Source organism: Lolium rigidum, chromosome 1, assembly GCF_022539505.1.
Source record: "Lolium rigidum isolate FL_2022 chromosome 1, APGP_CSIRO_Lrig_0.1, whole genome shotgun sequence".
Taxonomy (NCBI): Eukaryota; Viridiplantae; Streptophyta; class Magnoliopsida; order Poales; family Poaceae; genus Lolium; species Lolium rigidum.
In genome coordinates, this window is record NC_061508.1 from 109132281 (window position 1) to 109145586 (window position 13306).

Sequence of the window (13306 nt, forward strand, 5' to 3'; positions counted from 1 at the left end):
GACATGGCGCATCGTCGGCGAGGCGGTTACTGGAGACCTTGTCCGAGGGGCAGGCGTGCATCTAGGAGAAATCGCGCCGCCGGGGAGCTATGTCCCAGCGCAACCCCAACTCACCCGCGTGTGCGGGTATCATCCCGGGTGCCAACGACCACGTGGTGGGGCCTTCGTGGGTGAGGCAGCCCGTGGCGCGCGGTCCACCGCCGCTGCCTCCAATTGCCCTCCCAGAACCTGACTTGGACAGATCCAAGGATGAGGACAAAGACGAAGCTGCGCGAAGCGCCGCCACCGTGAAATGGCCCACCGGAACTCGCTCGGCATCGTTGACACCGACGTGAGGGACCGTGCGAAACGCAGCCACGTTGTCGCCGAGGAGGAGGAGCGAAACATGGCCAAGGCCCGAAGATCCTCCATCCGGTCGGAGATGGTGAGGTGGGGCTTCATCATCGTCGACAATTCCTCCAACTCTTCATCAAGCTCCGGCGTCGCCATCGTCGCTCCCAAGTCTCGGTGAAGGACCCGGGCTAGCTAAGACTTAGGTTTCGAAAGGCCATGGCCGATCTTTATTAAGATAAGGGGGCTAAGATTTAGGTTTAGGAACTAGTTTAGAGTTGCTCTTTTGCATGTGCCGTATCCAACTATGTATATCATGCCCACCCTATGAACAACTTTTAAAAGTCTGGCACAAACTTATAGTTTTCTCGATTTGCAGTTCTTGTTTCGCACATTCTATTCTGCCGTAATGTTTTTCGAATGGAAAAAAACATCTGTAAACACGTTTTACGGTTTGACCGTCTACGGCTATGTGGTAGACATGCTATCAGCACCTGAGCCGCAACAGCTGATTAGGACCACGTGTGCAAAGCAGCCGCTTAACTTTTGATGGGGCCGTAGCTAAGAGTGCGACTGGCTACGTACTTAAAGAATTGCAGGCAGCGTTAGGTGCTAACCTGACGCACCATGCATCTCCACGGCCGGCCTCCATGATTCAAAGGGGACATCAGCACATGATGCGGCCAGACATGATTCAACGACGCTTTATTTTTATTATCTACCCATGATTGCATATAAATATATTCCTTTTGAGGGCACCAGGAACAGATATACCGTGTCTCCGTTGGAAAGATTATAGTAAGATTTTGCTGTCACCATGTTACTCGTTTTCCACTCACCAACTGATCACTCTGAAGTCTGAACTAGCGAAGTGAGTTGGGAGGGCACTTCACTTCCGAGCTCCAAAGTTCCCATTGCCTCACAAGTCACTACTAGTGGTGAAATAATTTTGACACAAATCATGGTAGAAAAATACTTTCTTTGTCTTATGAAACTTGCCTGAGATTTATTCAATTTTAGATATCTCTAGATGCATTTAAAATTAGACAAATTTAGATAACTTTTATTGGATGAAGGAGTAGTACTTAGAGCATCTCCAGTCGCGTCCCCCAAACCGTCCCCCAAAGGGATTTAGGGCGCGCCGGACAAAAAATGTGTTCCAGCCGCGTCCTCCAAAGCCCATTTTTGTCCGGCGCGCCCCGATACGGTGTCCGGTGCCCCGAGCCCGTCCCCGTTCCACAGGGGACGCTCCGGGCACGCCGGACACAAAGCGAGGCGGGGAGTGGCGGGGCCGACCCGTCAGCGGCACAGTTAATTTTAACCTAACCGTCGCCTACCTCGCGACGGAAGTTATTCGCGCGCAGTGACACACGGCGGCATCTTTGCCTTAATGGCAACGGAGGGGCAAGCGAGACGTCTCGTCGGTGCTGCGCAGCCTCCACGCGTCGCCGGCGTTCGCACGCCACCGCCCGTTCCCGCGCGATCTTCCCGCCTCTTCTCGTCTGTTCCCGCGCTTTCTTCCCGACGCCGGCGTCTATAAAATGTCTCCCGGCTCATCAATGGTAGCCACCACACCCCGTCGGCAACAAACACAACCCTCGTCGCTCCACAGCCGTCTCCTCCATCACCGCGTGGCAATGGCGAACCGCCCCGGCGATGGCCACTTCCCTCCACCGCCGTCTCCTCCACTTCCGGCCCGCCGGCGGCGTGCGGCACTCGAGGAGGCACTCGAGGAGGAGGCCCGCCAGCGGCGTGAGGCGCAACGACGTGGCGGATCTAGCGGCGTTCTCCGCCCTCGCCTCCGCAGCCGAGGAGGACGCGATTGCAGCAGCCGTGGCGGAGCAGCAGTGCGACACCGTTGCGGCGTTCGACGCCTCGACGGGACAAGAGGCGCGACGGCGCCGCTACCGGGAGGAGATGGAGCAGCGATGGGCTGATGAGCGCCGGCGCCAGCGCGACGAGCGGCAGGCGCTGTTCCGTGAACGGCGTGAGTCGATCGAGGGCCGGCGGCGTGAGTCGATCGAGCGCCAGCAGCAGGTGACGGCGGAGGAGCGTCGGCAGCGGGAGGCGGCGCTGACGGCGCTATGGGGGAAGCGGGCGGACCAGTTGGCGGCGGAAGTCGACGCGTTTGCGGAGGCGATGATGGAGGCGCCAACAGATGTGGAGGAGGAGGCGCCAATGGAGGAGCAGGAGGCCGAGGCGGAGGAGACCGAGGTGGAGGACGACGACGACGACGAGTTCGAGTGGTCCAACGACGACGGGCCGCACCCGGACGAGACGGCCGATCAGCAACGCGCCCTCGTCGAGTCCTTCGAGTCGGAGAAGAAGCTCCAGGACGACGCACGTGCCCGCGAAGAGGCGCAGATTCGTCGCGCCATCGAGCTCTCCCTCCAGGGGACGGCGGAGGACGCGCGGAGGGAGCGGCACCGTCTGGCCACCGCCGAACGCAAGGAGAGGAGGCGCGCGCAGGAGGAGCTGCGGCGTAGGGGAGGCGACGATGGGACGGGGCCGGCCGAGCGCGCCGCCGGGCGGTCGATAGTCTAGGTTTAGATGAAATCTAGCCGTTTTCATTCAAACTTTGTAATATATAATCAAAATTTAATGAAAACCTTTATTTTCGTGCACAAATATTCATTTGGGGGCGGCGTTTGGGGGACGCGGCTGGGGAGCGACGTCCCCCAAACGCGGCACGAACAAAACACGTCCCCCAAACGCTCGATCCGGCGCGGTTTGGGGAACGGTTTGGGGGACGCGACTGGAGATGCTCTTATAAGAATCCAGTTTAGGATACGAAACAAAACCTTGTGGTATTCAGAGCATCTCCACCGGTAGCCCCCAAATAGGCGCCGGCAGGGGCGCCGTCACCTCCGTTTGGGGACGCCAGCACTGCATCCTCCATTTGGGGAAGCCGTTTCCACACCGGCGCCTCCAAACGGTGACCCCCAATTTTTTTTATTTTTACAATATTTTCAAACAATATATCGATCACATTTTATTCATACAATCACACAAATAGAATTAAATTATTCATACAATCAATAAAACAAATAGTACTTAAATTATTCATACAACCCAACAAATAAATAGTACTTAAATTATTCATAAAACCCAACAAACAAATAGTACTTAAATTATTCATCTAGGCAAAATAAAATCATGCATTGTTGGTTGCTCCTCTCCTTGCCCACAAATGCGCAGCTAGATCCGCCTTTAGCTGTGCATAGACACCTGCATCTCGAATTTCATTGTGCATATGAAGAAAAGCAGCAAATTCTTGGGGCACATGCTCTACCTCAGCTAGTGGCCCTTGATAATCAAATGGAAGATCATCCTGCACAGGTGCGTCGCGCTCGCTCTCAATGATCATGTTGTGGATGATCAAACAGGCGTTCATTACCTCCCACATCTGTGCCTCAGACCAAGTGAGAGAAGGTACGTGACAATGGCGAAACGCTGCTGAAGCACCCCAAAAGCACGCTCAACATCCTTGCGTGCTGCTTCCTGGCATGTTGCAAAATAAGCTTTCATCTCGTTTGCCGAGAGGGAATTGTCTTCACAAATGTAGAATACGTCGGGTAGATACCATCAGCTAGATAGTACCCCTTGTTGTATGCGTGGCCGTTTACCTCAAAGTTCACGGCAGGAGTTTGTCCCTCAGCTAGCCTGGCAAACACCGGAGAGCGCTGCGAAGCACGTTGATATCATTGTTTGTTCCCGCCATGCCAAAAAATGCATGCCAAATCTAAAGCTCCCGGTCCGCCACCGCCTCAAGAATGACACTCGCACTCACCAGTATGGCCCTTGTAGATCCCCTGCCAAGCAAAAGGGCAATTCTTCCAGCCCCAATGCATACAAATCAATGCTTCCGAGCATCCCGGAAACCCTCTTGTCGCATTCTTCGCGGAATCCGAGCCGTATCATCTCGCTCTTGGTGCTCTCAAATAGTATTTACCAAACACCGCTATGACGGCTCGGCATAACTTGTAGAGAGTCTCCGTGCATGTCGACTCCGCCATCCGTAGGTAGTCATTGGTCAGTATCCGGAGGAGCTCCGTATGCAAGACAGCAGCATTGCAAGCAGGTGCACTTCTGAATTGAGGTGAAGCCCCACAAACCTGTGCAATCTTTCTTGGCCATGAAGTACGTGTCGCACTCCCTGACGCCATGGACAATCTTCAAGAATAGGTCCTTATTCATCCTAAACCGGCGCCGAAATTCCTTCGGCGAATGAGTCGCGTCGTCGCTGAAGTAGTCGGCGTCAAGCAGCATTGCGCCGGCTTCACGGTGCCTGTTGATGTTCCTCCTCTTGCCTGGCTTGGAGCCGCCACGCCAAGGCACGACGAAGAAAGGCTAGCGAACGCGATCTAGAGGGGTGGGAGTCGCCTCGGCCGTGTGTAGGAGGTGGAAAAACGGTGTGTCTGGCTGCCAGGCGGAGCCCACACTCGTTTTAGACATGCCGCGAGGTGCCGGCGGTTCCGATTCATGTCCATGGCGAAGGGCCGGCACGGGGTTGCCGGCTATTATATTGGGCTCCAAAATTGGCCGGCGCCATTTGGAGCGCGCCGATGCGAGCCTATTTTCACTACCAACCCCCAAATTGCTATCGGGACCGCTATCAGAATCGCAGGTGGAGATGGTCTCAGTGGCCGAAGAGGGAGGCCTGCCGGCCACATGCATGTATTTGTACTCTTCTACACCCCCAAGTGATTATGCCCTTGGCGGCTTTCGGCGGCCGGAGCCCAGAGACAGCGACATGCGCACGTTGAGCCTCAGACTCTGTGCCACAGTGCATCATATTTCTATCAGGCTGACAGGTGGCCCCAATGTCAATGCTGTCGGCACCACGTGCAAGGTATGGCGATTCTGAATATTTTATGTAAAATTATGCATCTTCTCATTTTATTCGGTGATTTTGCCTGACCTCGATTGGACGATAAAAATGGCGGTTTTGTTGAGATAGAGGGACGGATTAATTACATGGGGGAATTATCAGCTCCACTGTGGTATGTCATACGTCATATTCACGTCCAAATTCAGCATATAATTTTCTATTAAGAATATTTCTCCGTTTCATGATAGGTGTCTGGTATTTACTAAAATTTGAATGTATCTAATCGCTATTTAGTAAATAGGTAAATTTTAATTTTAATAAATCTCAGACAATCTTTATAGGATAGAGGGAGTATTAGACATACAATTCAAGCATATAGAGAAGTGAAAAGGTAAATGTTGTTAGATGGACAGTAAAGATACTTGGAATGTTATTATGGAATACTTGGAAACTATATTGTATATTCTGTGATTGGAATTGAGTGAGTAAATTGTTCCATGTGAAAATCATGTAAAATATCTGAGTTGCATGTCGCTGTCTCTGGGCTCCGGCCGCCGAAAGCCGCCAAGGGCATAATCACTTGGGGGTGTAGAAGAGTACAAATACATGCATGTGGCCGGCAGGCCTCCCTCTTCGGCCACTGAGAGCATCTCCACCGGCGATTCCGATAGAGGCTCCGATAGCAATTTGGGGGCCGGTAGTGAAAATGGGCTCGCATCGGCGCGCTCCAAACGACGCCGGCCAATTTTGGAGCCCAATAGAATCGCCGGCAACCCCGTGCCGGCCCTTCGCCAAGGGCGCGAATCGGGCGCGCCGGCACCTCGCGGCACGTCTAAAAACGAGTGTGGGCTCCGCCTGGCAGCCAGACACACCGTTTTTCCACCTCCTACACACGGCCGAGGCGACTCCCACCCCTCTGGATCGCGTTCGCTAGCCTTTCTTCGTCGTGCCTTGGCGTGGCGGCTCCAAGCCAGGCAAGAGGAGGAACATCAACAGGCACCGTGAAGCCAGCGCAATGCTGCTTGACGCCGACTACTTCAACGACGACGCGACTCATTCGCCGAAGGAATTTCGGCGCCGGTTTAGGATGAATAAGGACCTATTCTTGAAGATTGTCCATGGCGTCAGGGAATGCGACACGTACTTCATGGCCAACTATGAAAGGTTTGCAACTCAGATATTTTACATGATTTTCACATGGACCAATTTATCTCTCACACGAAATAATACTTTCTTTGGTTTTAAATATTTATCATAGGTTCAACAGCTTGTGACAAGTATTTAGAGCCAAAGAAAGTATTATTGGCTTAGCCTTCTTTTTTAAAAGAAAATAAACATGTACGGAATAGTATTTTTTTTTTAGATATTCCACACAAGAGTTTTTGTTTAGTTTTCTTGAACAAGCACGGCAGGTAGGGAATAAAGACTTTGCAAGTTGCACAGTTAATTACTCCCTAGAAATGCATGAAATAAACGGTACTGCGCCTGGGTGGAAGAGGCCAAGCAGGGGTGCCGAAGCCTGAAAGCGAGCTCTAGGTAAGATAGGAGAGGACCCAACGAAGAAGAAGAAGAGTATAGGCTGGGAGAGGTCCAAGATTCCCACTGGACCTTGGTTCCCTTCTCTTTTTCTTGGCTCATTGGAGAAGGTCCTGGCACATCTGGGTTCGTGGCGGCTGGTGCAGAAAGGTGGGGTTTTTGGGACTCTCGCATCAATCATTTGGCTGCTTGGATTTTCTGCCTTGCCATTGGCTTATGGGCCAAAAATGCCATGGTTGTTCGCTGCTCTTCCTTTTTTGTTTCGGTTTGTTGGTTCGTGGTTCATGGTTTTTCTTGTTCATCTTTAGATGTTTCGATTGCCGTGCCGAATGCTGAATTTTTTCTTCTCCCCTTTGCAGTATCATCAGGTGGCGTGACCGTGGCCCAAGGCTATTGATTGGTGGCCACACCCTTCGATTACGATTTACGAACTCTGTGCGGCCGCAGCACTTGGAGATCTCCGCCGCTAAATCCCAGCGCTTGCCACGGTTTTGTCCAAGGCAACCTTCCTGTAAATCAAAGAAAGGGGGCTTGGATTTTTGCGATAAAAAATCTCAAGAACGCGGTGTTAAAAATTGGGGGATTTCTCCAGTCCCGTCTGGTTGATTCTTGGGCTTGGACATGGAGAGGCAAGTCAGCTTCCGTCTGGGCGCGCTGGAGAAGCTGAAGAGCTTCCGGGGGATGGACAATTTCCGAGGGAAGAGCAAGGACAGCCCCGGCAAGCGCGGGGATACGGCGCTCCACCTCGCCGCGAGGGCCGGCAGCATCCCCCATGTCCAGAAGATCCTCGCCGAGTTTGACCGGGAGCTGGTCGGGGAACTGGCGGCGCGGCCGAACCTGGACGGGGAGACGGCGCTGTACGTGGCCGCCGAGAGGGGGCACACCGAGGTGGTGCGCGAGATCCTCAAGGTCTCCGATGTGCAGACGGCGGGGATCAAGGCCAGCAACAGCTTCGATGCTTTCCATATCGCGGCGAAGCAGGGCCATCTGGGTAAGCTGTTTCTCCTCCTCACTGTTATATTGTTCTGAAATTCATTTCAATCCAAGTCCATGAAATGATTCTTAGCATTTTCTGTGATTGGAATTGAGTGAGTAAATTTTGTCGGGTAGAAAAAAATGTCTGTTCTTATCTGATTGAGTTAGTCACATACTAGTGCTCATTGCAAGTTTGCAACAACAATGATTTTTGTTCATGTTATTCTCATCTCGAGCAAGTGCTACCATCAGTTATTCCGAGGCTATCTTTTTCTCATTATGGCTGAAAAGAATGCGTGCCTGGTGTACCTGGTTTGATTTAGGGTCTGTTTGGATTGTTGCCCGTAACTACCCAGCCAAAATTTTGGCGTTGACCACGGGCGTGGGCATTGGTTTGGATTGAAACCAAATTCTGGGATCCCAGCCAATTTTTTGGTCATGCGGTCACTTTTCTCGCCAACGGCTGGGCAAAACGGCGGCGGCGAAAAGCTGCGCCAAATATTTGGCTCGCCCTGGTTTGGTAAGGCACGCGCGGGCACAATCCAAACGTCCCCTTAGACTCTAATCTTGACTAGTTCATGTGGAGTAGATGTCAACTGACAAATTGGGTTTTTTTATTAGCAGTAGCAGTCATGATTTTCGAATGGTTCGGAAATTCTAGGTTATTCTGAAAGAAGTTATGTTGTGATGCATATAAAATAGTTGTAGCTCTGTCGTGCACACTTGATATTATACAACCATTAGTTAGGTCTTACCTCACTCTGGTTTATTCTACTGATCTGTTGTGGAGATTGAACTACAGTCATAAGCATAGCTGACTATCTGTAATGACTTGCGTGATATATGATTCAAGGTAAATTTATGGCTTATTCTCTTCCTCCATTTCTTGATTTTGCAGATGTTTTGAAGGAGCTGTTGCAGGCCTTTCCTGCCCTAGCTATGACTACAAATTCTGTAAACGCTACAGCTTTGGAAACTGCTGCCATTCAGGGTCACATTGATATTGTCAACCTCCTACTGGAAACTGATGCCAGCCTTGCCAAAATTGCGAGAAATAATGGGAAAACAGTTTTGCATTCAGCAGCAAGGATGGGCCATGTGGAAGTTGTAAGATCATTGCTGAATAAGGATCCGGGGATTGGTTTAAGAACAGACAAGAAGGGGCAAACAGCACTGCATATGGCGTCGAAAGGAACAAATGCTGAAATTGTGGTCGAATTGTTGAAGCCTGATGTCTCAGTTAGCCATCTAGAAGACAACAAGGGGAACAGGCCACTGCATGTTGCAGCTCGGAAGGGCAATATCATTGTAAGTATTGTGAATTATTTTCCACAGTACCATTTTTCATCTATATTGTTTTTTGTTCATTTGCTATTCTGTCCTGTTACGTACTGAACAGTTCAGCAATTATTTTCCACAGTACCATTTTCAGCTATATTGTTGTTTATTCATTTGCCATTTTTCAGCAATTATTTTGGTAGATAATTTGAGCATACAGCTCAGCAGTTTTTTTTTTTAATGTTCTCTGCTTACACTTGCAAATAAAGTAGACTTTAGAACAACAACTGTGTCAACCTGTTAAAACATGAAGCAACTTTGCTTTGCAGGCAAAATAAAATAAATTTACTGGCTCTGAAGAATAGTTTGTACCTGATCTTGTTCAAGACTTTCCAGTTCCTAGGTTTTAGTCTTTTTGCATCTTGGCTGATATATCTGTAATTCCTTGCAGATAGTGCAGACTCTACTATCAGTTGAGGGGATTGATGTCAATGCAGTTAATAGATCTGGAGAGACTGCTCTTGCCATTGCTGAGAAGGAGAACAATGAAGAACTTGTTAACATCTTGAGGGATGCCGGTGGAGTAACCACAAATGAGCGAGTGCATCCAGCAAATCCAGCAAAGCAACTTAAGCAAACCGTGAGTGATATTCGACATGACGTCCAGTCCCAGATCAAGCAAACACGTCAGACCAAGATGCAAGTCCAGAAGATCAAGAGCAGGCTCGAGAAGCTCCACATCGGCGGGCTAAACAACGCCATCAATTCCAACACCGTCGTCGCTGTTCTTATCGCCACCGTCGCCTTCGCTGCCATATTCACTGTACCTGGCAACTTCGTAGAGGATATGAGCCAAGCGCCCCCGGACATGACCCTGGGGCAGGCGTACGCGGCTAGCAACCCTGCCTTCCTAATGTTCCTGGTGTTCGACTCCCTGGCCCTCTTCATCTCTCTGGCTGTCGTGGTCGTCCAGACCTCCCTCATCGTCGTTGAGCAGAAAGCCAAGAAGAGGATGGTGTTTGTGATGAACAAGCTAATGTGGCTCGCGTGCCTCTTTATCTCTGCAGCCTTCGTCGCTCTGACCTACGTGGTAGTCGGCCGCGGCGACTGGTGGCTGGCCTGGTGCACGATGGCGATCGGTGCAGTGATCATGCTGACCACCCTCGGGTCCATGTGCTATTGCATCGTCGCACACAGGATGGAGGAGAAGAGCATGAGGAAGATCAGGAAGGCGTCTGGGAGCCAGTCCCGCTCATGGTCCATGCCGGTCGACTCAGACATGGACCCAGAGGCGATGATGAACACCGAGTACAAGAAGATGTATGCGCTGTAAAGATGAGTCTAACAACCGCATCAACAAGAGGATATGTACATAATTAAGCGTTGCTTTGCTCGAGGCTGTTCGATCGAATGATCAGTAACATTCAGTGGGGATTGGCATGATCTGAATGAAGCATATATGGTGCCTATATTTAGCTGAAGGTACTTTTGCTGCCAAAACAAAATCCCACAGTTGTGCTTGTATTGTGCTGGCCTGTAGGCTTGATTCCCAGCTGAAAGTTAGACATCTTTCAAGTGGCCTTTTGTAAGCATAATTTTGCATGAGTACCTGCAGGTGAAAGTCAGCTAAAAAGAATGTTTTTCTCCTGAACCTGAAACGAACAGTAAGGCTACAGCCTACAGGTGAAAGTCTGCTAAAAATAATTCACTCACTGTTATGTTCCTCGTCCTGCCTGGATATCGTCCAAGGTGGCGTTTTAACCTAGCACCACCGCCCCAAAAAAGAAGGCCTTCTGTAATTCTGGCAACGTGATCTTAATTCTTTTGCGACAATTTGCTTCGTTCATACGTCCCCACTGCCGAAGCTGGTCAAGGAAGAATGTGGTGAGGGCGGAGTTTGACATTTTCCACCATAAATTTATACCAAAGCCCACTTGTCTTTGTAACATTTGCATTTAGCGCATATTCAATAATAAACAACAATTCCTCGAATGAGATCCGGTGTTATCTGAACAATTCAGAGTGTATTGTGAAATGTAATGGTGTTCGACATGTGGGAATTATGGATCAAGGGAGCCTAAAGTCAACGTCCATAACTCTATTGTTATCAATAACTCTACTGTTATTGTTATTTGCGTATGCGTCTCGTTGTTTATTTTCAAGAAAATAGTATCTTACGAACTAGAACAACTATCCGACTGAACTGGATACCTTACTGCTTTGAAGAAGAGTAATACCATGAGATGTTCCTAAAGGTATACAACTATCCGTCTTCATCGACTCTGTGCACCTAGAGGGAAGCATGCATGAGATGTTCATTTTTTTTCCATTCATCACATTATATTGTTATTGAGCCTACATCTAGGGTTCTCAAGCAAAAGTGGCACATATTGGAAGTTAGAGCATCTCCACCGGCGCCCCCGATAGTGGCCCCGATAGCGTTTTAGGGGCCGGGAGCGAAAATGGGCTCGCACCGGCACCCCACAAACGGCGCCGGCCAATTTTCGAGCCCAATAGAATCGCCGGCAACCCCGTGCCGGCCCCTCGCCAATGGCGCGAATCGGGCGCGCCGACGCCTCACGAGGACGAAAATTTTGGGCATGGGAGCCGTCTGTCAGTGACGCTAGGGCGCCGCACGGGATATTTTACCGCCACGACGCCTGGCCGGAAACTCTCCCGCCACGGTGCCGCACAGGAAAGTCTCCCGCCACGACACCGTGCGGGATGTTTCCCGCCTCGCCGGCGGTCTATATTATCCCTCCTCCCCCGCCATTGCTGCAAAAACCCTAGAAAAAAGCACAACGTGGGATTCGTGGGACGAGGCGGCGCTAGAGGCGGCCGTAGAAGTGTTGGAGGCGGACCCGCAGCTCGCAGAGTACGAGGCGTGGGAGGAGACGGCGCTAGCGGCGACCGTAGATGCCTACGACGCGGGCGAGCGGCAGCGCCAGGAGGCGGAGCGGAGGGAGCGCGGGGAGGCGCGGCAGGAAGCGGAGCGGCAGCGCCAGGAGGCGGAGAGGCGGCAGCGGGAGGAGGAGAACCGGCTGGTGCTCGAGGAGGCGGAGCGGCTGGAGGTCCAGGAGGCGCGACGGCGGCGGGAGGCGCTGAGCCAGCGCCGGTTGGAGGCGTGACGACAGAAGGGTGGGAGGAGCTTGCTCTGCGGCGGTTGCAGCGGAAGGAGACGCAGCGACAGGATGAAGTCTACGAGGCGCTTCGTTTGGCGGAGATGCAGCTCCGACTACATAGGCAGGAGTTAGATCACCGTCGGCGGCGGGAGGAGCTGGAGCAGCAGCTGCGTCAGGAGGCAGTGGTCGCGGATAGAGCCGCCTACTTGACGTTCGTGGCGGAGAGAACAGCGGGGGATCGACGACGGTGGAGCAGCGGAGAGAGCATGGGAGAGAGCTCTGGTCGATCGTCCACCTCCATAGAGCCGGGTGGCCAGTAGGTAGTAGGCTAGAGATAAGCAGGTTTCAAATATCATCCGGGGTCGAGGAGTGAATAATATTTTACTCGGATTTGCCCGAAAATATTATTCATTCCTCGGTCCTGAATGATATTAAAATGAAACTCTAAGTATGAATATGTAGTTTGTGCAAAAAAAACTTCTATCGGGGCCGCCTGTTTGGGGGCGCCGGTGTGGAAACTGCTCCCCCAAATAGAGGATGCAGTTTCGACGTCCCCCAAACGGAGGTGTCGACGCTTCTGCCGGCGATTATTTGGGAGACGCCGGTGGAGATGCTCTTAGGCCAGATTTTTCTCGCCTCGCACATAAGCATGCCATAATTGCTTGTGTGACAGAGAGTTTGGCAAATGTGATACAAATGGGGGTTGATGACATACTGGAATGACATATTCCACCCGTCTGTTGATTTTGGTGCTAATGATCGATGATTTAGGGGGCTAATAGTTATACATTGATGGTTATAACTTGAGTGTGTCCACAAATGTTGGTTCATTACAATGGTTATAGCTTGAGTGTGTCAACAAATGTTGGTTCGCTACAATGATTATAGCTTGATGGTTGGTGGCCCCACACAAAAGGTTACCGTCAAGGTTCGCCTTTTCTTGTGTTGCATGGAAGCCGTATTATTAAGAGGTACCTGATGTTTGTGAGAATGAGAATCAATTTTGAAATTCTGTGAGCACTCATAAAGACCGAAGTAAAACTCTAGGATTGCCAGTTATTTATAATGGTTGCCCGGTTTCACGCCCCGGACTCTAGAGCTGATCGACGCAAGGCTATGAGTTGGTAATTTAAATTCCTAAAAAAGTCAGAGATATTACGATACTCCTGGAAGGAAACTCATTTTTGGATCGGTGTCTGTTGTGGGTATATTTCATGGGTGTACCATCGACAGT

General features: G+C 50.9%; 1 protein-coding gene across 1 annotated transcript; it reads left to right on the plus strand.

Annotated features, from left to right (window-relative positions):
• The first annotated feature begins 6640 nt into the window (after positions 1–6640).
• On the plus strand, positions 6641–10601 carry LOC124650335 (ankyrin repeat-containing protein At5g02620-like). The gene is made up of 4 exons (XM_047189895.1): positions 6641–6847; positions 7057–7688; positions 8571–8980; positions 9402–10601. The coding sequence occupies exons 2-4, from the start codon at positions 7319–7321 to the stop codon at positions 10281–10283; spliced, it is 1662 nt and encodes a 553-aa protein (XP_047045851.1). The 5' UTR covers positions 6641–6847; positions 7057–7318; the 3' UTR covers positions 10284–10601.
• Positions 10602–13306: the final 2705 nt, after the last annotated feature.

Bases quoted from the DNA above. Each gene is read 5' to 3' on its own strand.
- LOC124650335 (XM_047189895.1), top strand. From the start codon at position 7,319: ATGGAGAGGCAAGTCAGCTTCCGTCTGGGCGCGCTGGAGAAGCTGAAG. The intron at 7,689-8,570 runs GTAAGCTGTTTC...TTGATTTTGCAG, and splicing joins GGCGAAGCAGGGCCATCTGG to ATGTTTTGAAGGAGCTGTTG. The intron at 8,981-9,401 runs GTAAGTATTGTG...AATTCCTTGCAG, and splicing joins CTCGGAAGGGCAATATCATT to ATAGTGCAGACTCTACTATC.